General features: G+C 44.3%; 1 protein-coding gene across 1 annotated transcript; it reads right to left on the bottom strand.

The window, feature by feature from the left end:
• Positions 1-27,292, bottom strand: LOC119179166 (uncharacterized). Its single transcript, XM_075869380.1, has 4 exons — positions 26,794-27,292; positions 12,815-12,852; positions 11,500-11,700; positions 1-653 (listed from the first exon to the last, which is right to left on the bottom strand). The coding sequence occupies exons 1-4, from the start codon at positions 27,145-27,147 to the stop codon at positions 554-556; spliced, it is 693 nt and encodes a 230-aa protein (XP_075725495.1). The 5' UTR covers positions 27,148-27,292; the 3' UTR covers positions 1-553.

Genomic DNA, 27,292 nt, shown 5'->3' with positions numbered 1-27,292 from the left:
GATAGTCAATCTATTTCCACGATCAACGTATCATGACCAAAAATACATTAGTTGGCAATTACAAAGAAAATATGTTTACATACAAGATCCTAGCGTGCACCGAGCATTCTTAACCAGACAGCTAATCTGCATCAGTGAGTGAAGAACAGAACTCTTAATAAATGCACATTTCCTCCCACAGCTAAGCCTCTAGTTGTCCCTATCTAATATACCTAAAACACTGAAACACATTCACCATCGTTTAACGATCCCCCATAAGTCACACTTTAAATCACACTCACTCTAAACACATCACAAATCTTTTTCTTCTTTTTGTTCATTCTGCAACAAGGCGCCCGCCAAGGAGCTCCGCATTGCTGCAACCAAATGCGGAATCAAATCGACGATGCTGTAAGTCGAGTCGTTAAGTCATCATCACAGCAATATAAAAAGCAAGCGTAACCACCGAATGACAATGACCGAGCAGAGGACTCATTGATTACGGGGTCACATGCCACAAAGCAGATCTAGCCACCAGAACGTTGTCAACCAAGGGGTTGCACTCGAACAACTGCTACCGGTCGGGCAAGTCCTCCTGAACTGCAATCACCGTAACAGGTGCTGATGCAGGAGACTGCGACGATGGTGGCGATGACGTCACCTCTGGCAACGTTCTGCAAGAAAAAACGGTGAAAGTTAATGTTATTGTTACTTGATTTGCATACAGGGATACACAATCAAACACAGGAAACAGCAAGAGAGCAGGCTGGCAACTGCCACCTGGAGGGGCACAATGCCCGCTTACTGCTTCGGGAGGAGGGAAGAGATAGGCGAAAAAGAAAAAGGAAAGAAGAGAGGGAAGTAAGGAAAAGAAAATGGTGAAGACTTAGGCGAGCCATAAGTAAACAAGAAAAAATAAAACATCTCTAAATGGGTGGCCAGGTCGATGTGGTCCATAAAAATCACTTATACTATGTATGTATTATTTATATAAGCAATTTAAGGGCCTGTCCGCACATTGCAAGAGGGGACAGGGCGATATAATTACTGATTATTAGTAATCGTGGCTGAATTACACTTAGTACAGAACTACCAGAACGAATAAAGAATGGCAATAGAACAAAAAGCACACCCGCGTACTGCAAGTATGCATCCGCTTGCTCTTCCATGAACTCCAAGATATTGCCACTTGCCCACTAGGTACGGCCAGCATGAGACATGGCAGCCCGCTAGAATGGAAAGATGTTCTGGGGCAGCGCACGCTCTGGATAATTGTTGTTATTGAGTGAGCCATCTTGCCAGTTTTCTCTGCGTTTCCCCCGCTGGTTCAGTTTTTTTTAGTAAGAGAACTTGCGTAGCACATGACAACTGGTGGAGGTGCTGGGTAACCCCCATTTGATGTTCCGAACGCCTCCAGGTAGCCCTGTACCTGCAGTGACAACACCTTTTCACCACGCAAGTCAAAGACTCCGAGGACTACCTCCTGAGCTTGGACCTCTGCCTGAGATGACGTCATTGACATCCCCGAATGCTGTGGAAAGCGCTGCAGTCATGCCTCCTACGCTGCAAAAGCCATGTGCGCCGAAGGCGCTTCACGATTTCGTCTTAGAGGATGTCGAGGACCCGCTGGTTCAGTTCGAACGGGTCTGCGATTACAATGGTCGGAGCGACTTTGACAAGGTGAGGAACGTGTAATTTAGCCTGAAGGACAGCACTCGTACTTGGTACAAAAACCGTGAGCCCTCAACCGTGAGCCCTCTAACCCGTGGAGCGTCCTTCGCCGTCAGTTGCTGGCAAGCTAGGCCAATCCCGATCACCGTGAACGAGCCGACCGAGCGATTCAGTCGCGCATCCAAATGCCAAATGAGGGTGTCATGATGTACGTCAAGGACATGACGAGCATCTTTCGTCGAGCTGACCCTGACATTGCAGAAGAAAAGAAGCTCCACCATTTAATGCAAGGAGTGAAGGAGCAGCTTTTTGCTGGCCTCGTGCGCTGTCCCCCCAAAGACCGTGGCGGAGTTTGTGACCGAAGCCACAACTATAGAACAAGTACTGCGGCAGCACTCTACTATGTACAACCGTCAGGTGAGTGTCGCTTTGTCAGTAGGCCAGATTGGAGGTGCAGGAAGCAGCATTAGTAACATCAAATCTCTCTGCTGCCTCATTCGATCGATGGTGCGCGACGAGCTACAAATGGTTCAGTGCCAGTCCCTACCTACTGCGGGATCCATCTGCAGCATCGTCAGAAACAAAGTACGACAAGCTCTCAAGTGCCGCCTTCCAGTTATGTCCTGCCTGTCCCGACAGAGCCACGTCATGCAACATACACGGAAGCTGTCAGTCGATATATTCCTGCTTCACCACGCTTCGTTAATCCTATGCCTCAGGATGCACTTCCTTCACTGCAGCCAATTCCCCACTTGAAAAATCAAGAAAATCGACAGCCGCTTCGAAAAAAATCCGACGCACGGTGCACACCGGACAGATGACTACTGTGTTATCACTGTGGTGAAGCGGCACATGTGTACCGGGAATGTCCCCATCACCGCCTTGGACTCCAGAGTTTCACCGTCGACTAGCCATGGCTGAGATTTGGTGAAAGACCGAGAGCTATCGAAGATTAGGGAGTTTTAGTGCTGGGTACCCAAGCGGCTTGCGTACCCAGGACGTTGGAGGTGGCGGTATTGTGAATGCGCAAAACCCCAAACAGATGGGTCGCAAGATCACTGGGGCCATGCATCCCCGCGGCCATAAACAAAGCTGCCACCACTGGCCTCCTAGTGGAAATAAGCTGCCCTGGCGCACATGCTGGCGCATCATGTTACCCGTGACGTCACCCACCTTCACGACGAGCAAAGCCGAAGCTGGCCAGAGCCACCACTTTTTCTCTTAAGTTTTAAGCAGAAATATTATAGTGGCTAGTCACTATACAAATAGCATGGCACAAAGGCGCGAAATCTCGGACAGCATAGATCGGCCATCGAGTTAAAATTGGGCCAAAGTGCGAGCACCAATAGCGATTACATTGTTTCAGCCAGATTACCAAAGATATAATGGCCTGGGACATAGAAACAAAAAAAACATGTTACACCGTTGCTCTGTTGTCGTGCTTTTTTGACTACGGCGGGCCGTCTGGATTGCTTTGCATCGACGGTGCCGGCTTCAGTCGCAAGTGTGGCGCATACGAACAAGCTTTTTTTTTTTTTAGGGGCGAAGCTCCTTAGGGCGTGGGCTGTGCGTCCCCTGTAGCCTGTATGTAGCCACCTCTAGTTTAGTTCTTGCAGTGTTCACTAGATGGCGGTACCGTCCCCTGTATGTAGCCACCTCTAGTTTAGTTCTTGCAGTGTTCACTAGATGGCGGTACTGTCTCCTGTATGTAGCCACCTCTCGTTTAGTTCTTGCACTGTTCACTAGATGGCGGTACCATCTCCTGTATGTAGCCACCTCTCGTTTAGTTCTTGCACTGTTCACTAGATGGCGGTACTTGTAGCTGATGATGAAAAGATGCAAGATGTTATAAACTAGATGGCGCTACTTGTAGTTGATGAAAGATGCGAGATGTTATAAAATAGGAATGATGTCACATATGACGCGTGTCATTGGTTGAAGGCAATCGTTCGATTTAGTGCGGCGACGTACGCTGGGGGGGAGCGATGTAATAAAATCGAGGGGGCAAAATGTACAGAGGATTCATGGTTTACCAGGTTTACCTCCGGAGCTTCGCCCACTCATCATCATTCACTTCGTGGATATGGCGGCACTTTTTTCATGTTGATAACTGTCATATTATTTAAAAATGATTTATTGAAATTAGTTTATTTCATGTTACTATGTATGTTTAACTTAACATTTTAAATCGTAAAAATAATTAAACAATACTTACGCGACAATACGCAGTGGTGCTGCAAGCGCGTGTGACCTTCGTGCGGCTCCCGTTTGCTTGCGCCACGTGCACGCCTCTATGCGCGCCTCTATAAGGCATTCCAGTTGGGTATGGGTTTGGTACGCAAGACCGCGCGCCCCCAAGCCTGCAGCGCCCTAAGAGCTAGGGTACCCAGCACTAACACTCTCTATTACCTCTCACAGCACCGCATGCCACTGCAGTGGCAGTCGCGGTCCCCATCCCCAAGACGATCTTTTCCAAATTTTTGGAGCCTCCCAGGGGCGGCGCAAGCGCACTTTGCCAAGCCCTAGGCGGGAAAACTAACAACAGCGACCTTCGGGAGCGAGGCCGCTGACACTCAACGCAAGCAAGGCCTTCCATCGACGCAAGCACAGACCCGCAGCGATTCACTGACGACAGTGACGAAAGCCGGAAGCAGATTTTCATTGGAGATACATGCGGTAGTCGACAATCGCCACGATGTTAGTGCATTATTGGATACAGGTGCGGACTATTCGATCATGAGCGGAAAACCAGCAACACACATAAAGAAAGTTGTTACGCCTTGGTACGAAACACAAATTTGTACTGTCGGCGGGCATGTAGTCACCCAAATTGGCATGTGAACTATCAGGGTGAGCATTTGGGAATGTATGTTTTTTGTCAGCCACCTCATACTTCGTGACTGTTCCAGAAACCTAATCCTGGGAGTGAACTTTTTGCGGGAGCGCGGTGCTGTTATCATTCTTCGGGAGTGTACCGTGACATTTTCAACAGCGGGATCTACCGACGAATCCGACAACAGCCGTGACAGCACATTCCGCGTTTCTGGCGACAGTATCACGTTGCCTCCGCGTTCCAGCGTCCTAGCTGATATGGTGTCTGACAAGTTACGGGATGGTGAGGTTGTCATCGAAGGCTACTTGGCGCTTTTGTTCGCGCTAGGTGTCTGTGCTGACGCAGCCTCGTTACGCTTCATAATGGACACTCTGCCCTACTTGTGACTAATTTCAGTAACGAGTACCGGCACCTGCTTCATCACACCACCATCGCTTTCGCTTACCTTGTCGCACACATTGCTGAATGTTTCCAATCTACATCAGCCAGCGACGGGCTTCGACCGACACCAAGCGACGAGACTTCGCTACTTGCCCAAGTTAATGTCGATTCGACCCTCGCGGAACAACAACAGACTGAGCTACCTGAACTGCTATATAAATTTAAAGAGTGCTTCGCATCCAATTCGAAGGTTAGTGAGACACCAATCACCAAACACCGAATAATTACGTATACCGATGCCTCGCCCAAAAAACAACAGCCTTGCAGCGTTTCAGCAAAAGAACGTGACGTCATAAATGCTCAAGTCGAAGAAATTCTGCAAGATGACGTTATCCAACCTTCCATCAGTCCCTGGTCATCTGCTGTGGTTCTCCCAAATAAGAAAGATGGATCACTGCGCTTCTGCATAGACAACAGAAAACTTGACAGCATGATTAAAAAAAAAGACGTCTATCCACTGCCCCGGCATGATGATTCCCTTGACAGACTGCGGCGGGCCAAGCAGTTTTCATCGATAGACTTGAAAAGTGGCTACTGGGAGATTAAAGTTGATAAACGAGATCACGAAAAAAACACCTTTGTTACACCGGATGGCCTATATGAATTCAAGGTGCTTCTTTTCGGCCTCTGCACCTGCGACATTCCAGAGAATGATGGACACTGTCCTAACAGGTATAAAGTGGCACACGTGCCTAGTTTATCTGGATGATAAACTGTGACTTTTGAGGAGCACCTGAAGTGTCTGATGACTGTGCTGGAAGCGCTCCGCTCTGCTAACCTGACGCTAAAACCAGAAAAATGCCACTTCAGTTATAAAGAACTAAAGTTTGTCGGCCATGTCAGTGCGGATGGCGTTCGACTAGACCCTGACAAAAGCACCGTGGTGGCCTCATTTCCAGTTCCAGGTGATAAGAAGGCAGTACGGCACCTTCTAGGGTTATGCGCGTACTATTGCCGCTTTATAGCCAATTTTTCTAGGATTGCTGAATCGCTCACTTGACTCACTCGGGAAGACGAGCCATTTGTCTGGGAGGAATAACAGGACGCAGCTTTCTATGAACTACGGGAGCGTTTGCAGACACCGCCAGTCCTCGCTCACTTTGACCAAGATGCTGATACTGAGATTCATACTGACGCCAGCAACGTGGGTCTTGGTGCTGTCCTCGTCCATCTACAAGAGGGCACGGAGCGAGTGATAGCGTATGTTAGCCGCACTCTTTCCCGCGCCGAAGTCAACAAACCACGTCAGAGAAAGAGTGCCTCGCCTTCAGACCTGCCTTCAAAGAGAGAGGGAGAATTTATTTACAGAAAGGTAGAAAGGTCGGCCTGAGCTATAGTTTGCTCTGGCCTGCTACACTACACAGGGTGACTGGGGAGTCAAAGAGTGATGAATGACGATGGTAAGGTAGAGAGATGATATGTTCTTATTAGGCTGGGTAACTTTAGAGACGTGCATCCAGTCCAGTGGCTTCTAAGAAAGCGATGACGGCTCGTATAACCACATGTGTGCTGCTGGCGTCAGGCCAAGGATCTAACACAACCTCATCGGTTAATGGTCGACTAATGTATCGGCCAATCGAAGATATCAGTTGCTGACATTCGCTTGCATATGCTGGACAGTCGAAAAATATATGTTCGAGCGTTTCTGGCAACCGACAGTGACCACAATTGGGACCTGTGTCATTACAGCCAATCAAGTGGGTGTAACGTCTCGTGTAAGCCACAACGAGGCGAACGCGGTGGATAATGCATGAGATGCTTCGCTCTAACTTGTGAGGCATACGGAACTTCATTTCCGGGTCCCATTTGTGCAGCCGCTTGTGCTGGTGTTCTGGTTTCTGCCAGTGCTCTAAGATGTAGTTGCGCATTACGCGTCGACGTAGGATGTTAGTATCTTGTCGAGAAAATGGCATGCACACTTCCGGGGCACTACTTAAAGCTCTCTTAGCTTCAGCGTCCGCCTCTTCATTGTCCATTATGCCACAATGAGCAGGTATCCATTGAAATGTTACACGATGTCCATTTTTTGAAGCAATGCCAAGAAGCTCTGCTATTTCAATAGATATAGATAAAGTATGATATGGACCTTGTCTCATGAAGCCATCGATGGTTTGAAGAGCAGCTTTGGCATCACACAGTATCGTTCATTTACGAGCGGGTTCTGTCAACATAAAACGTACTGCCTCCCGAATAGCAACAAGTTCGGTGGCTGTTGATGTGGTCTTGTGGTCTGTCTAGAAACGTCGAGCTATCTTCATCTGCGGGATGACAAAGGCTGCGGCAAAGGTACGCGACGTGGTAGATCCATCAGTATATACGTGCGCCACACCATCGAACATAGTATAAATGTGCAGCAGTGTAAGTTGCTTTAAGCCGATCGATGATACAAAGGACTTCTTCATAATCCCAGGAATCTGAAGTATGACAAGTGGTCTAGGCAGGAGCCACGGAGGTGTCTCAAGAAACACGTGGGGGAGAGAATCTCGGCGGTATGATGTTCTCGAGCCGCGATATAGCTCTTGAATAACTGCAGACTCGGTGGCTGGCAGGAAGCGCTGATAGGGGATATGGCCTGTGTCGAGTCAACAGGCGAAGGTGGACTCGAAGAGGCTCGCAGAGCACATATACCTTGATTGGACAAGCCCATGCTTCGGCGAGAGTCCCCTTGGTTGATGTGCATTGAGGTAAGCCCAAACATGTGCGCAACCCTTGAGCTTGAATGTTTTCTAGCGTGCTCGCACAACTGGGCTTCATGCTTGAAAACACGGGCATGCTGTAGCGTAAGTACCCTACGAATAAAGATTGGTACAGTTGCAGGAGAGCTGCCTCCGAAGGGCCCCATCTTGCTCCGGCAATGACCCGAAGAACGTGGACAAAACTCTTGAGCTTTGACTTCAAGGCTGTGACGTGTTTTGACCACAATAGATTCCGGTCGAGGATAACACCCAGGAATTTGTGTTGCGCAACAGCACGAATTTCTGTTCCATTCACAGTTAGTGGGTATCTTGTCATTTGTTTTCGTGTAAATGCAAGCTCTGCGCATTTTTCAGTTGACAGTGCGAGACCCTGACGACGTAGGTACCTTGCTGTGATGGTCACTGCACGTTGCAGTCGAGCACGCAGTTGGGGGCGCGTAGCTCCAGAAGCCCAAATGCAGATGTCGTCCGCATATGTGCTCACCTTCACCGTGTCAGGAAGTTCAGTAGCAAGTACAATCGAGGTGATGTTAAAAAGTGTTGGACTGAGAACACTCCCTTGGGGAACACCACGGTGAATGTTATAATGGTCAGTATCTCCATCGCTTGTTGACATATACATGGTACGGTATGCATACAGTCGTTCACCGATTTCTAGATCCTCAAGCGCATCAAGGATGGCATAATGTAAGACATTGTCATAGGCGCCTTTAATGTCAAGAAAAACAGCAGCCACTAATCTGCCTCAACATCTTTCCTGTTCAACATCAGAGACCAAGTTGATGACCCCGTCAATGGCTGATCGGCCTCTCCTAAAGCCACTCATGAACGTAGGAAAGCGATTATTGCTCTTTAAGAGCCACTCTAATCTCGACAATACCATCCTTTCCATGACTTTGCCAACGCAGCTGCTTAAGGCGATCGGCCGGTAAGATGAAAGCTCATTAGGGCACTTCCCCGGTTTAAGCAGTGCGATTATGCGGCTGCACTTCCACTTATCTGGAACATTTCCTGACTGCCAGGAGGTGTTGTAGTAAGATAACAGGATCTGTCGTGCCTTCAAAAGTTTTCATACTATGCAATGCCATCAGGTGAAAAAAATGTTCCACTCTCACTGCAATGGCTACAAGCAGTGCAACGTAATACTATAGTCAACGGTTCGATGGAATCCCGTCTGGTCGGGGACAAACATAATGCAAAATAATAAAAAAGCCGACCAAAGTAAAATAAACAAAAATTAAAAAGGCGTTTCGGCTCCCCACACAGTAGCCTTGTTCACAGTGACAAGGCTCCCGTGCAATACTCCCCCGGTAACACAGATGTAAATACCCAAGGAAGTGGACGAGGAAAAAGTTCTGACCGTAGCATGGTGGCAGTGCACTGTGGGCCTGATGCTGATGTTGTGGGCTCAGTTCGCACGAGTGGCAAGCTGCTTTTTCGTGCAGACTCTTCCTTTATTTAGGGGCGAAGCTCCTTGAATCAGCACCCGTTCGTCCCTCGTCACAGTACGTAACATGTCTTACGCTTTGACCGGCAAGGTGGTGCCGGTGGGAGGTTTTTTCTGTGTATTGTTGAACAATAAAAATTCACAGCGTCCGCATTAACTAAAAGCCGAATTCTACTTTCTCTCATTCCCCTTTAGCAGCCATTGGCATGTACATTGAGCACTATCTGACATGAAAGGGTTGCTACGTTATGCTCGCTGGAAGTAACCTCCTTGGTTTTAGAAAGGTTTAGCGAGCGTTGGGCCGCAGTGCCATGAATACAGTGAACTAGTATATACCATGAACTCGTGGTGGTTAAAGGTGGGAAGTAGACACGAAGCGCAAGCCAAAAGAAAGAGTGCGTGTGCCACCTCTCGTTTAGTCCTTGGAATGTCCGCTGGATGGCGGTGTTTCTATATGCGGAATATATGATGAAAAAATGCGAAATGGTGGTACTTGGAGTGTTGACTAGATGGACGAACGAACACACAGACAGATGGACGCATAGACAAACGCAGGGGCGGATGCATGGACGAACGCAGGGACAGATGGACATGCGCAGGCACGAACAGATGCACACACGGACGAGCGGACGGACGGTCACACTGACGGACGCATGGACGGACGAAAGCAAGAGCGAATGGACGGACGGATGCTTCGCCCCACTCTCCATAATTCACCCCGTGGATATGCTGCCATTTTTTTCTATTTCCCAATGGCAACACCTTAGCGAGCTTAAAGCTTAAAAAAGGGGGCAGGGGTAGCGGCCACCGGTCATAGCCCCATAAAAAAAAGGGATGCAAAGTCTGTCCCATGCATTGACTTGAAGGACAGGGGGGGGGCACCACACGAACCTTTGCCCCCCTGATGGGGAACCCTGCGCACTTATATGTTTGCTACTCTCTTGTGTTTGTGTATCTAAGTCTGTTCTTTTACCATGAATACCCTAATAGATAGTAGCTAGCTCAGCTCTATGCCATTCTAAGCTTTATTTCTTGTGCTCTGAGTCCTTTTTCATGTTATCCTAGTTATCTGAGCAGTTGGTGAGTGTTTATATTGTACCGGAGTGCTTATTTGGGCTGGCTCGTACGCATTTATAGGAAATGAGAAACAGCACCTAAGGACGACCAGAACAGAGACAGACCAAGGGTTGTCAGAGTCAGTGTTTGGTCTGTCTATGTCCCGTTGTCCTGTGTTTGCACTGTTGTTTGCATTGCCTCAGCTCCTCTCCTGTGTCAGTTTGTGTCTATGTTTACACGCCCACTTTTTCAACATGGGAGGTGACTTGTTTGGGCTAGTTGGTCTCTTGTCATTGTCACGTTATTGCACACCATTTAGACCAGTGGTTCTCCGATGGGGGCCTGCGAAGCCTTCCCTAAGATCTGCAAAACCATCACCCGCTTTTCTTAAAGTTGGGGAGATGATATAGACTCCAACCAAAAGTTTTGAAGAAACCCAACGTTTCGGAACCGACTTTTTCGGTTCCGAAACGTCAGGTTTCTTCAAAACTTTTGGTTGGAGTCTATATAATCTCCCAGTTTCATACCCAACCAGACAGACTTCTGTCAAACGTTTACATTTCTTAAAGTCGTGCCTGAACTCTGTTTAGGCGTGACTGTGCCACACATTGAACTGTCCAAAATAGAGTGATGTGGTGCGTCTGACGTTTTCGGTAGCAATAAAAGGCACCTGTTTCATGCTCCAGTTGTGTTAATTTATACACCCCCTCCCTCCCCTCATCTGCAAGGTGTACCCCATCACTTACACCAGTCCAAAAGGGGTCGCCGACACATCCATGGCAGACAACCACTGACCTAGACGACAAGGCACTGCAGTGTCTACGTAGTTCTGTCCTCGTCTTCCAAGCGGTCCACGATAACGTAGCTTGTAACATGCCTATGCTTTCATTCTTAGCATGTTCAGTTCATGCTCCATAGGCAAAATATTGGCTGGTACGTTTTCATCAGAGCAAATAAGGCGGCCACAGGGTATGTATTAAGGCGGCCACTAGTAGGTATGTATTCATGCCTGTGATGCATCGCAACGTACGACACGAACCAGGAAAATGAGAAATAACATGGGATGATGCGCATCACCCTATGTATCTTCTTGTTTTGCTACTCCGTGTCTTACTTGGCAGCACATCACAAGCATGATTGCATGGAAGCCAATACCACTTATAGAAGCCAGGCTCACAGTGCCACGGTGCAGTCATATTAAAGAAATGTGTACAGTACACCATTTGTTACACCAGAAGTTCTGATGTATACATTTTTCAATACGTGAGCAGTACAATTTCCCTGGCTTAATAAACAATATACAGTACATCACCTGAATATTCAGCACTGAATCAGCTGTGAAGCTCAATACCCACACCGCTTACTCTTGCACTCACTTTGTTGTAGCAGGAGAGGGTCCAGAGCCACCACGAATGAGAAGGAGTGCCTCCTCGTACGAAGGTGGGTCTTCTTCTGTAGTTGCCATGAGCAGTGGAAATGCTGCAGCGGTTGTTGAACCGTGGCACATGGGAGAGTCGCAGCCAGTGGCCACCGCCTCATATGGAGGTGGCAGAGACGCTGCCCTTTGTTGAAGACCCCTGCAGAGGATAGGAAGCAATAGTTTTGAAGATTTGCTTCAGCTTCACAAAACTGACGAAAAAGCCAGTTGTAGATGCAGTGGTGTCATATTGCGAGACATTTCATACCAATTAAGGCAAAAGTCTAAGGCGCCTCACCAGCCGCTGGCCACAAAAATGTGATACGTAGCACGAAAACTCACGCAACCTGAATAAAGTTCACTGAATAAAAAAATTCTGACAGTTCCCAACAAGCCACACAATGCTTGGCACAGCAATCACTGCTCGTACTTCCAGTCAACCGACATACCTAGCTTCGATATGCTCGACAACTGTGCTTGCATGGCTTGGCCAAGTGATGCAGTATTCAGTGACTAGACAACGCAATGCTTGCTTCCTCTTTCTTTTTATCTTCCTTTATTTGTCTATGCTCCTTTTTCTCTCATTAGTTGATGTTCTCTGTCTTTTCTTTTTCTTTCTGCACTTATTCCTCTATTTTTCTCCTTCTGACGCCAACAGTCCTTGAAACCACCTTAGAATAAGACACCGCATACAGTCATGTATGTTAGCATTACCCTTGTTTGCTGTGTTAGTGCTCGATGCACCTGCATCTGTTGAGAAAAGGAAAAAATCAAACTTCACAAAGTAACACTGCGTACGTTTCAAACAAAATGCACCACTTGATTCAGACTCACATTCGCTAACCATACAGTTAGTATTTTGACTCGGACTGGATCAAATGGGGCTCTGCCAATGTTGCTCAAACTCTAAACCGAATTGAGCATCACTTTAATGAAGTGCACTTGTTTGTGGCGTCATTCGACGGCTCTGGCAAAAGGGGTTACTTGGAATTGCATACAATGCACTGATGAGCTTTTCGCTCACACCCTCCTACCCCACGTTTTTAAACACACGGAAAATGTTATCTGAATTCTTCATACAACTTCCAGTGTATAGGGAAAATTGGAAGTAGAAACTGTTAAAGGGCTTTGTAATGGAGTGTGGTTGTTCCCTGCATGCTATGGCAAAGAACACCAGTACTCTCAGATGTAATGCTGACCCCCCTGAAAGCTACTCCAAAAACTGCTAGAGGTGAGTAACATTCACAGTGAAATGTACCAATGAAGGGACGTACCTCAACAAACCCGGCTCCACAGCCACAAGGTGAAGCTCCTGGAAATAATTAAGAGAAGGCACATATTACTGATGAGAGGTTGAATATCCACAAAACACAATAAGTGTTACAATTTCAACCCTTTCTCTCCCATTGACGAGTACCCTCATCATGAGATCTTGTGCCAAATAGACTGATGACCAAACTCGTTGAGAATTTTTCACACCAGGAATTAACGACTGCATTCGTCATAGTTGGATCCCTTAACGCTAGATGGTCACACTTGATGTTGTGCTATTTGTGTCTTGGCATTTACTGCATTGCAACTTCTGATACCACCGCACGAAACATGGCTGCCTCCTCAAGTGGAGGAAATGTAAGTGCACGCAAAATGACGTTCATCTATGGCTGCTCTTTAGTTTTGTACGAATACAAGAAGTGATCGGTTCTCATCTAGGATTCTGATGCCGACGATTCTTTGGATGAACGGAGCGACCTAGCGGCTGCCCTCAAGTCATGCCTAGCTTCGCGACCTCCCATACCAAGAGGGCTTACTAACTGTCCTAAGAGTTGTGAAAAAGTACCCACTATTTGGGCGCATGTTTTCACATTGTTTGGATTACCTTTTATTTGCATCATCTTTTTTCACACTTCATCGAGCCCTGACACAAGCTTTTTTTTTTTTTTTGCACTGAAGCACTGTGGCCATGTGGCGAAGCCATCTTCCAGCTATTGTATTTACACTATAAGTGAAATAGAGGAACACCATTGAATGGAAACGTTGGTGCCGCTTTATTCAGAAAAAAAAAAAAAACTCTGCCAATTCACAAAAAATGTTCTTCCAAGTTCGGTAAAATGTTATTTTTTCAGAGTAGGGAAAAAGTAAAAAAAAATAAATCTGCACCTGAGGTACGAGATCAGCGAGTCAACCGCACTGCACTATGCGAAAGCTGTTCAAATGCCTTTGAAATAGACAGTCAAGCTTTCCTAACATGTGAAACATCTCTAGAGTACAGCTGACTCTAAAGAGCAGACCAATTACCTTGAAGCATGTAAATGTCTATCTTGATCAGTACTCGTCCCAGCTTCGCAGACATTAAACCAGCACATTACACTCCGCTATTTTGTTATTTCCCTCTTCATTCACATCATGTCGCTACATCTCAACAGATATTCAAATGATGTGATGAAATGCGAGTGTAATTTCATAATGACAATTTCACTGAATTTCAAATGGTTCAAAGATTCAGATCAACGATTTTGTTCAAGAAAAATACAAAAATGAGAATTTTGGCTGTCATGTAAGTTTATTATATTGTGCTGGCAGTACTTTCTGTGACAAGCGCTCATTTACCTCTGAAGCAGTTGCCAGCTCAACATGGTTAAATAAATGCCCGCAAACCGCCATGCATCATGCCAATAAGAGAACAAAAAGCAAGCTATGTAGAGGCATTTGAAAGATAAGAATGTTGTGATATAGTTCATGAGGAATGTTCATGGAGAATAACCCTAGAAAGCTCATTTAAATTCAGAATGTTTCCTAGATTCTAACTTAAAATGTTACATTTTAATCGTTACTTGTTCTAGCTTCGCCTTCATCAGATTTTCACATTGTTTTGACAGTAAACAATGCAGGAGCGAAATAGCTCCAGATTAAACTGTTTATTGGGTGAACTCGAGCCCAGCAATACCAGGTAACTGTCAAAGCAAGGCAGCAGCGTCAAGCACAGTCAGTGGCTATCAAATTCGAATCTATGGGTGAAACACATAGGCTCATCCATCATGCATGCACCATAAAACATCCCAATGTAATCTTTGCAGCTCGTGTAAGTTTTACGATGTACACTGCTACTTGTAGCTTACATGGAATCTAATTAGAAATGGTGACAGCATTTGGAGATAATTTATAGCTACGGAGGTTTTACGTGCAAAACCAGAATAAGATTATGAGGTGAACCATAGTAGAGGGCTCTGGAAATTGTGGCCACCTGGGGTTCTTTAGAGCACCCCAAAATGAAAGCACCAAATCCACGAAAATGTGAACCTCACAGCAGGGATTGAAACTGCGTCTTTCGAAGTCAGCAGCTGATGGTGATGACATAAGAGAAACTTCCGACTCAAAGGTGCATCATGAACCAAACAGTAACTCCAACAATTGTTAGCTGATGAAAATTCTCCCCCGGGTAAAATATATGTGCGTGCCAACATCCTTCTCACTATGAATAATAATAGGCCCTAAAAGCTTCTTGAATGTTCTCACTCACTGCACCATGGAGGTATGAAGTTTGGATGTACTGATGGCGTGAGATGGATTATGAGGGCTCCTAGGCCTATTCCTAAGCCTGCGCTCTATGTGTGCGAATAGCAACAGCATAAGTGCGATGATAAATAGTCCATACGCAGTGCAGTAACTGATGCAATGCTCAGCAGTTACACGCAGCAGTGTCACCAAAAAGGCAGAGTGCACAGTTGGGGAAACAGCTGTTTAAAAGAAGAGTGACAATGCGACCTACTTCGGGAACAAACCAGAACACGCCACATCTGTGTCTGCTCACCCGGGCACCGCAGGAATAATGCAAACACCAAAGCACAGTGACAACATTTGCCTCATATTTCATCGAAAAGATCTAGGCAACCGGATGACTGGATCGTATCATTCACTGGTGAAATGAAATGAACAAGTTCTGGAAAAAGAAACACAGGAAAAAGAATTCTAATTTATTGAAGCTGCAGCCTCTAAATCAGCTGGAAATCCTGGCTGACCGCATACAGAGCAGAGCGAGGCTCCCCTTAGTTTACAAGCCAGAAGGCCCCTTCTGCCAGCCATTTTACCCAGATGGCATGGTCTGGCTTGTTCATCATAAGTGTCAGGAAAGCCTTAGACTGTATCGTTATAATTTTTATACTACTTATTATTTATAGACAACAAAGGCAATAGAAATATCGGTACAAAGAAACACTCCATCCCTCGAACATTAAACAATATTTAAAAAGAAAGTAAGAAAGTAACGGCAACTTTTACAACAGAATAATACTACTTGAGCTAGTGCGAGACTAGCAAGCAGTAAGCAAGCAAGCATTATGTAAAAAAACAACTCACTATCAGATATAATAACATAGAGGTTTCACAACTGAATGAAGAACTGGGTGTTAAAGGGGCCATGACACCCAACTTTCGCTCATAATCTCAGTTACGTAGATTAGCATTTAAGTGTTTATGAACAAGCCGGAGAAATTTCAGTGCGTTTGATAGAGAACTTAATTTATAACGAGCATTTATATAAGCATGCAAGTGGCCCGAGAGTCTGACAACACTGGTGTACTCACGAGACACCACGTAACAAGCTGCTTGCCTTGCAAGCATCTTTATTCTTAGCAACAATAGTGTTTCGTGGTCAGCTGCACGTGCAATGGAGCTATTAGAGCTTTATTAAGTTCGGCATTGAAAATTGAACGGTTTTCAGTGACTAAACACAGGTAGAAGACCACGGCTTCTCTTCATGAAGCTCGTGACGTCACATGTGCCATGACAAATGGTGGTCGCTGGCGGTGGACGTGTTTTATAGCGGCGACTCCTAGGGCTCATTTGCCACAAAATATTCTCTCACAACCCATTTCTCGCACAGGTGTTAGCACAATAGACCCTCCACTTTTACATTCCATTGAAAACTGCAATTTGGCGGGTGACCATGTCATGGCCTCTTGAAGCTACTGTGAATGCACTAAATGCATTTGAAACAAATTTTTTGTGCATTTGGAGAATGCACTGAAGGAAACTTCGAGGTTTTTAGTACACTTAAACATGTTCATATTGAGTGCATTCAAAAGAATCTTTCGATAAAATGTAACCTATAAATCAGGATTTCAGAATATGTATGTTAAAATATTGAAATTTTTATTTCACAGTTTTATATGTGTTGCATTTGAATCGCACAGCAGGGTCGAAGGCATTAATGACAATGAAACTAACAAAAGCCCCTAGAAACGACTTTCTTGAGTAACGAAAGACGCTCTCTGAGGTCGCACTTGCATGCGCTGCAAAAAATATAAAGTGGTTGCACAAGCTTGAAATAAGCTGCAGCCACCACACAAAGCTTTTTTTATTTATTTTTGCTTGGGCTCTTTTCGCACAAAGCATATTTTCAATACTTGCTGCCAAATTCAGGCCTTTGTTGCATTAAAATGTAGCATGGGTAATTTGTACTGAAAACTGGTAAATGAAGTGCAAGCAGATTCTGCCAAAACTTGCGACCCGCACAGCTATCGCAAAAAATGTGCATCTACGTGTCTTCCCTTTTTCATGACGAATCTCTACAAACTAGCTGAAGCAGATAGTGCTCACGTCTCCAACTAGAAAAAGCCGTTGCATAAGCTGTATTGGCCAGTAAGTGGAAAATGTAGCATATAAAGTAGAAGCTAACATCAAGATGCTTTCGTGTCTGATGAAGGAATCTGCAGATCAGGATGTCTTGAGCGGCTGGTTGGTCCGACACTCTGCAGTCATTAAAAACAGCTGGTAGTTTGTGCTCGATCTCTTCAGTGTTCCTTCTTTGTGGTGTCCTTTTCTATTTTAGCGCACTTTTTCCTGCGCAGAATGAACCAACTAGGTCCTACCACACACACAATTTTAAGACTCTCGAAGGAGAAGGTAAATAAGCCTATCATTCAGCTTTCACCCTTATCTAGACTGCAGTTAGTGAGCGAATAGACAAAATCTGATGCCGTGAAAGTCAATTCTATAAGATAGGCGAGAACTGCTGCAAAATCACTCCGATAAGCCAAGGAAAAACCCATTAGCTGCTGTCATGCAAGTGATCCTGCTCCATACAAACACCTTGTATTCCTGAGCTAAATTAAATGAGGTCACATTTTGCAACTGCCCTGCCCTGATTTATTATAGACATTCTCTATTTTAATATAAACACCTCTATTGTATTATCTTTATTTAACACAATCTAGGTGATAACAATTTTTCAGTTTACAGAATTGAAAATCGGAATGTTGTGAAGGTGATTGCTATTAGCGCAGTTGTCACTCGATCCAACACACTAATGCAATGCAGAAATAATTGACAGCAAAAGAATTTATAGCAGTTTACCAAAATGCCACCTTTCGTGAGTCTCAAGTGTATGTAGACTTCCCATAGCGCTATCAAGACAGAAGTGAAATCACTTGCAAAGCAGATTATCCATTTACATATGCGAGCATAGCGACGTCGGTTTCTGCTTCACATGGTAGAGCAGCCACTTCCTGGAAACTCCAGCTGACGCAACGGGAATGTTTAGCTAGACAATACATCCTGCGAATGCTGCATGCTTTCAAGGACCGAAGGTCTGGCTGTTAGTCAAAGCTCCCGACGACAGGAGGTAAGGCTCACGAAAACTGGCAAAAGTGAAAACAACTAGAGAAACCAAATGCAGGGTTTGTGTAGTCTGTTTTTTTTTTTTTTCTGTCCTGTATCTGTGTTTGCACACTTACTTTCTTGATGCTATGTGTTCCCAATGTACGAATATGCCTCGTCTTCTATTATGTTGTGTTGACGCTTCTTGTATGCTTTTTTTTCTATTGTAATGAACAGCTGGGGTGCGTCTTGCACACATGATTACAATGGAGATGAGCCCATCGATTTCGTGGAGCGGTTTTCAATCAATGAAGACAGACATTATATAGCCACAATGGCTGGCCTACACCAAACATTTCTTAATAACCTGTTGTGTCATGGTGGCATACAGGCACTGTCATTTCTTCACATCTTAAGAATGAAAGGTTGCAATGAAATGTGTTTCATGATGTGATGATCTTGTTGAGAAGAGGGCAAAGCAGTATTGTAACAAAGTTAGACCTGTGACAGAGGGCGATGCTGCCCATGTTCTGATTACATGGAAGTTACATTGAACAGTTCACTAACTTCTCACCTAACAATTCTCAGAGAAGCCTAATGACGCCAACAACTTCAACGTGATGCTAAACACTACTATTAATCTAAGCTCTTTTCATAAATTACACTTATAAAAGAAAGAACCATAAATAAGAAAAGATGAAAAAACGTAAGATAAAGCGAGATTATGCTTATAGAAGGAAGAACCATAAATCAGAAAAAATAAAGAAACATAAGATAAAGCAATGGTGGCACGAATTCGTATGCTCCCACCACTTCATGAATCTAGGTGTGTTCACAGCTACACAGGTATACAGGTAATATTTTTTAACTGTGACGGAAGTTATACACAGGTATCAGAAGTAAACTGACACCAACACAATCGGCACTGTACAGGTATCAATATGCAAGTGCTGTCTCTGTTTGGAGGGCTACAGCATCTGAAACAATAGAGGAATGCGGTGCAGATGGCTACAAAAACAAACGAGCCCAAGCATGCTCTTTCATGCTCCCTCGCATTGGTTTGGTTGTGAAAGCAAAGCCTTCTGTCTCCAGTATAGCTGATGTACATGAGAAGACTACAAAGCAGCTATATGCGCACAACACAACGGAGCGTGGAGAGATCACAGGGAAATGGGCAGTACAATTCCAGCAGCAAACACTGACCAGTTCCCAATTGTCTTGCGTCAATGACAGTTAAAACTGCCAGCAAGCGTGTAATAGCTGCTACAGTGTTTTTCCTGCAGCCCAACGAAACTTCCCTCGCATTTCTGGTCATGCCAATGTGCCAATCTTGCCTATTCATCGAATACCATCTCGGCAACTCAGCTTTTGTCGACTGTTCTATGTGCATACTCTAAGCAAAGAGGCATTATACAGTACGCCCAAACTCATTTGAGCGAAGCAAATAAAAATAGGGAGTTTGAGTAGATATCAAGATGAGTCTCACTAAATTTTCGTTGACGAGCGTCTTTTACATAAAAACAGGTGTTTTTCAAGCTTGGTCTAATTCGTGCATGTCTGCAACAGCAACGATGGTCGGCTCTAAAGTTTAATCTGGTTGTTTCTACTTTGCTTCTAGGCTCTAGCTGGATGATGCTAGGTTGCTTCTCAATGCAGAAAGGTTCGAGTTAGGTACAGAAAGGTGCAGAAAGAAAAAAAAAAGTTATTTTTTTATTTGCAATTTGAGAAGTGCGTATATTTTTCATGCTTGTGATTTTCTTAGAAAGATTTTTTTTTTTTTTTTAGGCTGAAAACCAGTTTTTCAGAAAGCAAGTAGCGAGTGAACACACAGCACATGTCCAGACCCTCGTCAACACCTCACGCTTATGGTTCATTTTTCTCAAAATAAACTTGGTGTACGAAAGCGAAAATGCTCGTCTTGAGACAGCTGTATATGAAAAATTGATAGGTAACTTCTAAAGCAGTCTGTAGGCACAGTGTGCTTTTTTTTTTATTCGCATTTGTTCTTTGGAGCACATCAACTGAAACAGTGTTACCGAACCTTGTGTTCGATGTGCCAGTCAATAAGTTGAAATGATAAGCGTAAAGAAGGCCTTTATCAAGCATAAATTTTGTGGCCACAAACACAGTTCCCTTGAACGTGCGAATAAATGCCAGCGATGTACTGAGGTGCCGAATGCGGAACCAGCAAGCCTTTGGTTGTTGATTCTCAAGGCGTTTTCAGCTTGTTTCAAGACGAATTGCTAGTAGGGTGACACTGGGTATGTTCTAATTATTTATTAGTATTATTTATCATTATTGTTTGTGTATTAGTGATGATTATTACTTGTAATATTACGAGACCAAATTGTGCACCCAAGTTATGAAGGTACTAAGTGCTGAGCTAATGAAAATTGTGTCGCAGAGACATTGCTGCCTTTGTTTAGGCGCCAGAATCTTCAAGATTATGATGCGGGATACTGTTCTTTCCTTTCATAATTGCAGTATTGAACGTGCTGGCATTCCGAAATTGTTAGGACTGAAGCTTGGCAAAACACAATTTACTAGAATAACTGGATTGCGATCCATAATACATTACAGACAGCTCACGTGAGAAGCAAGGCAAGCAAGATGACAGATTCAAAAGTGAAAAAAATGACTTTAAAAATGATTACCAAGCTCGCCGCTACTAAATAAAATAGCTGAATGGTGTGTGTGGCAAAAGATGTTTACTATTCAGCTGCTTGATTACTTTAAGCTTAATTATCTCAAAACCATGTTTGTTATTACTTAGCTACCATTATTTCCCCAAGATAACCAGTAGATTATTTTTTCTCGTATTCTGCCTATGTGCATACAGTCACTATGCCAGAAGTGAAATTATGAACTTCACACTTTCTGTGTTACAAGTTTTGAAGAATGCAAATTAACTAATAATCTAGGTGTTAGTGGTAAAGATTCACCAAAACAGTAACATCAATTAGATTTCAATGGATCTGGTATATTGAAAAGAGCACAAAATTAGGAAGAAAACAGATGCATTCTGTGGACACCCATTTTCACTTCATAAAGTATCAATCCTCAACATAGTTGAATATGTATAGGATGTGCAGGCCTTACCCTGTCCTCTTAAACCACCAACAGTCACAGACAAAACAGATGTCCAAACTCGTGTTGAGACTGGGCATTCACACCTCCCATAGATCCGTGGGCACATCACCATTCGTGCGGGGCCTCTATCGCTTCGGGGTCTTGGCACAGCTATTACTGCCTTTCCCATTGCTTAGTATTCTCTCATTGTATGTACTGCTGAAGCATTCAGTCCAGATGCTCCAGCGAAGCTAAGAGGTGAGGACACGCCTTTTATCACTGGGTTAGCCGGCCCCGACAGCATTTTAAAACTTTGCTTCATTCCTGGTTATGTCTGCATAGAAACTTTTAGTAGTGTATGGTGCCCGTCTGTTGCCTTGATTAATTTTAGTGAACTATCGGTTAGCAATGGGATTTACCCAATTTCTGTGGCACATACCCATTTATGATAGTTGTTTGTACACATTCATACAAACCAATGTTCTTCCCGCCACCTTAAAAACTTCACTGTTAAAATGTGAATCCTCTGGTAGGTTTTCATTACTACATTAGTGAAAATGGTTTACCTAAAATGCTAATTACTTGCACCCATCTCAATGCTCACACATCCACCCTTGCATCACATTCAGAAGCACGGTGTCGAATTTTCTGGCACAGCATAACTTCCTAACTGAGCTTTATGCTCATTGGCAAATATAATAGAGAACTAAGCAAATTTGTCTTGCTTTATGGCAAATATAAGAAATTACTGCTCAAACACAAAACACCAACAGAGTGTGAAGTGAGCATCAGATAACAGGAAACTTTAAAAGTTGTGTTTGTAAAACTAACTTTACTTCGTGGCTTAGGTGGCGACTGAAAAAAAAAAAAATTAGACAAAGGCAAACCTTAGGACATTGATCCCTGCTGTGAGTAAGCAGCCACATGATGGTTCGTGAAGCTGCTTGCCTTAACTTAGAGAAACTATAAGGGGTGGTGTCAAACTGCATTTGGTAGCATTTCCGTCACGCTTGCAAGAGGTGTGGGTGTGCGATAAGTTCCTCATATCTGAAATGTGGAAATTTCAAACGCTGCAACTTTGATATGTAGGAGGAAACACCATATGAGTAGTGAGTTGAAAACGATTCAACACCAGATTTCAGAAATTGATGCCTAAATTAACGATACAGCTGACAATTATGCAAATAGATGACTATCTGAGCTAATATTTTCACCAACAAAGTAATCAAGGTCAAATAGAACAAATTACCAGCCTGTGCAAGACACTGGCTGGCTGATTACAATGTAGTCTAAAGCTCAACGTGACTATTTTTCATAACGGTCTCTGTGTTCTGAATAGCCCACCTAAGAAAAAGAACAACAAAAAAATTCTGAAATCTGCGATTTCACACTTATGCATTGATATCGAGGTTGCCACATGAAATTAGAGAAGCTGAACTATCATTTTAGTTTATAAAAAGTATCACTGGCTTCCAAATCAATGCCCAGTAGTGTTATGAAAGAAAAATTTTCAATATTAGGCTGCCCCACCCAAAACATTATGAAAAAAGACTAAATGGTCATGTAATTCATATATCGCTAGTAAATTGGTCTAAATCAATTTAAGATCAATTTAAAAGTCACCTCCTGCCTCCAGGTTTTTTTCACAATTAGTTCAAATCTTTTATTGCACAACCTGACTTTACATGCCGATAGCTCCACGTTTATTGTTGCCATAACTTATTAACAAACAAATTAAAACACCAAGAACCAGAAATTAATGAGCAACTTGGCCCCACTGTAAAACTTTCATATCGGTTGCCACAAAAACCAGCAAAATTGGAGCTTACCCTAATTTGTAGAGCCAGTTTGGTCTCACAATTTCATTATTTCTCAAGCTTGTTTTACGTGGTTGACCTACTGAATTAAAAGGTGAACCTGTGAAGTGGCTTGTAAAGTGATGACAAAGCCATACTTGTCATTAGAACCACGATAAACTCTCATTTGTACAAAAATCAAAGGTGACAAAAAATAAATAAATAAATATCACCTCAATGAATATTTCAAAATAACAAACTTTCAGAAAGTCCCTGGCGGTTTTACTATGCATTTTATGCAAAAATCCTTCGATAAAACGAGTTTCTGAATAGCAAACATTTCAGTTGAACAAACTTGATCCGCGGACCCGGGCTCATTTTTAATATCAATTCAATGGCATTCTGTGCTTTGCAGCACTGGCCCAACTTATGCGCACCATGACGAGGAAGTTGTAATGGCTGAAGCAGGTACAATCGCATTATTTCAAGTCGAGGCTGTAACATAGAGTACTGGACGGTTGCGAGACTTCGTGTGGCAGCAACAAGCTGTGCCAGAAGCACTGCACAGAACTGAAGACTCTCTGGACAGCCTTGTCTCTTGTGCCTTGAGGGTGCCAGTCTAAACGAAAATTACTGCATTCTTTTCAAATTAAATTGCATTTCACACTTCTGACTCAATTTCTGCTGCACCTAATGCTGTTACCTATACTGTACAAATGAATATTTGTATAGTATATGGAGAATATATAATATTTGTACAGTATATTTGTTCTGTATGAAGGAATGTCAGTTAGGTGAATAATTTCCTTGGTTTCCTAGAAGTTTGCTCAAGTGAACGTTCACTACATCAACTATAATCGTGCTTGTGAACAACAAGTGCATCATGGTGACATGAACCATGCTATACATATGATATAGCGGTTGACATTACAATCTCTTCACCAAGAAAGCGATTGGCCCTGCTCCCAGAGGCAAAAGCTTGAATTTTCAATGCCAGTGGCCAATAGGTAAACACTCTGCTAAGTAAAAATTATTAATAAACATAGTGCAAACGCTTGGCAGTGGTTGAGCAGTAGTATTTTTAATGATAAATTTGCTGTACCTTCTGGCTGTTTGTTAGTTTGCTAGATGGTTCATAACCTTCAAAAATGGATAGTGTAAAATTGCAGAAAACATGGGTGGAACACAGACACACGAGCTTTTGGCCATTCTTTACTTTCGTCCTGCACTCTGCCCAACTGTCTCTTGTGTTCTTATGAATAAAGCATTAATTGCAGCTTGATTGCACATGATGTACTTCGATTTTCTTAGCCTAATTGCTTGCTTCTTTTCCTCTATTTTCTTTTGTTATTCCGAAGTGCAGCGAAACAGCCTGCCTTACAAACAAGTGGAAAGAAAAAGTCGATGATACCGATTTAGAAATTTTTTCTCCAACAAACTGCAGGCCGCAGAAAGCTAGAATGACCAGTTTGGCTCTTGAACTGTCCAGATGAAAGATGAGGCAACTGCAACCATCATTTTTTCTTTTTTGTTTTTTTTTTCTTTTATACAAGGGGCATTGCAGGAACTGTAGGGACCCTCACATTCAAAAAAAATTTTTTTTTTTCATCTTTTGAAGCTTTCACTTTCCCTTGAACTTCTTTGGTGATTTCACGCAGGTTGAGGGTGATGTAAACACACACCTATATATATAAATATGCATACCGTTTATATATATTGGATAGATAGAATAAAGATAATACCTGGGGTTATACCTCTCGAGTTCATATTATACTTATGAGAGACACCGCAGTTAATGTGCCCTAAGGTAGCACAGTACACAGGCCTATACCCTTTCGCCTCCATCAAAATGCAATTGCCACAGCCGCGATCAAACCTGCCACCTTCTGGTCAGCAGCCAAGCACCCTAGCCACTGTTCCACCGAAGCAAACTGGATATGCAGAATGATTAACGCTAGCCAAAGTGAACAGGATATATAAAAAGATTAACGCTCGCCAAAGTGGAGGGTAAAACAAATCTAGGTCACCCATGCACAAGATGGCTAGACAGTATTGTTCTGGCCGCAGGAACTTGTCTTCGAGAGCTAAAAAAATGCCGCCATATCCACGAAGTAAATGATGATGAGTGGGCGAAGCTCCGGAGGTAAACCTGGTAAACCATGAATCCTCCGTACATTTTGCCCACTCGATTTTATTGCAACGCTCCCCCTAGCGTACATCGCCGCACTATATCGAACGATGACACCCGCCATATGTGGCATCATTCCTATTTTATAACACCTCGCATCTTTCATAATCAACTACACGTACCGCCGTCTAGTTTATAACATCTCCCTTTAGATCGGGCGGTGGCTAGCGTAATACTTAGAACTGAACGAGAGGTGGCTACATACAGGGGATGCACAGCCCACGCCTTAAGGAGCTTCGCTCTTAAAAAAGTTGCGTGACACGGATCATGCTGCTGTTAGTATCCTTGCGGAGTTACCAAGAGTGACTCAGTGTTACCGAACATCTGTACAGTTACATAGAGCCACAGGTTGCAGCCTGAGCTATCGCGGATGCTCATTTTTTTGTGTGGTGTTTTCTCCGGAACAAGCAAGCGCGCAACGGCTGTCAACAAAGTTCCACGAAAAAGCAAGTAAAAAGAAAGCAGATCGCAGCTACAGTGACACAGGTGCGTAAGCGTTGCCATGGTAGCTCTGCTCGAAGCTCCATCAGACCTTTCGTATGACTCAATCACGGCTGAGTCAACTCTGCACCAAATGCCGTAGCTACGGTCGGTTGGCTCCTGACTTGAAGCATGCAGAATAAATGTACTAATCTGTATTGCAGATTTCTCCTAGTCCTGGCTTTCTGAAAATGCTGTTCATGCCTTTTATTGTGGAAAAAAAAAAACACGGTGTATGTTTCTTTTTCTAATGCATACGAGTGCATGCGAGATTTGCTGTAATTGGCCCGAATCTACAAGTTCAAAAGCCTCCTACACTAGCATAAAATTCACAAAATGATCACTATTGTTTCTTTTAAAAGCTGGCCAACAAGCAGAGTCTGAAAGGCGAAGCATTTGCTGTGCACTTCATGACACTTAGAGCAAGGAATGCAACACGGCAAATGCCAGAGACAAGACTTTTCCAAAAAATCAAAAAGAAAGAAAACAAAACGATGGAAGGTGAGACATCCTTTGCACCGCTAGAGTGGCTAGTATTCTAGCCACTGTAGCATTGCACTTTATTATTAAATTACGGCCCATGTTCACCCGATTAACTCGCTACGTCCTACGTGCTAGCCGCGGTGGTGCCAGTTCAGAATCGCAAGGCCACCGGATAAACGAGAGAGCGGCAAACACTTAGAAACATGCTTCGAAACGTCCGCACGTGTGACGTCATACGGGGAGTGCAATCCTTTTGCAAGAAGGTACTGTACAAGTACAAAAGGTGCGTTCTGTACAGCGCGCCGGGCAAACTAGAGCGTGACCCGCTTAGCCGAAAACCCGTAGCGCCGAGATGCGCTAGCGATCGCTTCTAGCCAAGCCCGCGCCATCGACCATGCACGTGTCAACAAAATCGTGAACGAAAAGGGCAACGGATATTGTGCGTTTCACGAGGCTCGCTTTCGATTGCGATCCGAATTCTCAATCTCGATTGGCTCAAATGCGCGAGCTGGCGAAGGCAGCCAATCATGGTTGAGGAATTCGATCCCGTTCGCAAGTGCCCGTACGACCATAGAGTTTCCTAATATATTGAGAAAACTCCATGCGTACGACGAAGTGTTCGGGCGCCAAGCAAAATACTTACGCGTAGTAAGGAATGCTGCCTCGTCAGATAGGCGATCATGGTTTCCCTGCGAAGGTACATAATCGTCTTCACGGCGAACATGAGTCCCGAGCTGATGAATATAGGCCCGATGAGCCACATGTGGGTGAGGTTCGGAAACATCTGCTCACTGTCATCGAGAACCAATATGGTGAGCACCGTGCCCAGCGAGAAAAGCACCAGGGCTAGCGAGAAGTAGCAGTACGATGCACAGTTGCACGAAGACAGGCTGCGAGCGAGTCTGTTGCCGCGCGCACTGCCGCCCCTCCGTGCACGAGTGGGACTGTTTTCCGCAGACGACGCCGGAGCGGCCGTTGTGGCGTCTTCTTCGTTCATCGTTCGTTGATCGCTTACCGCACCGCGAGCACGCTATCCTTGAAAGAAGTCGTGCACCATGTTACCAAGCGGGAATGCTGTCGTCGCGAGAGTGAAATGCCGATGAAACCACAACATGCGTGCAAGCGGCGGTCGTGTGACACCT

The sequence above is a fragment of the Rhipicephalus microplus genome, chromosome 7 (assembly GCF_043290135.1).
Source record: "Rhipicephalus microplus isolate Deutch F79 chromosome 7, USDA_Rmic, whole genome shotgun sequence".
Lineage (NCBI taxonomy): Eukaryota > Metazoa > Arthropoda > Arachnida > Ixodida > Ixodidae > Rhipicephalus > Rhipicephalus microplus.
The sequence above is the reverse complement of the archived record's forward strand: the minus strand, read 5'-3'. Positions and strand labels throughout refer to the sequence as shown.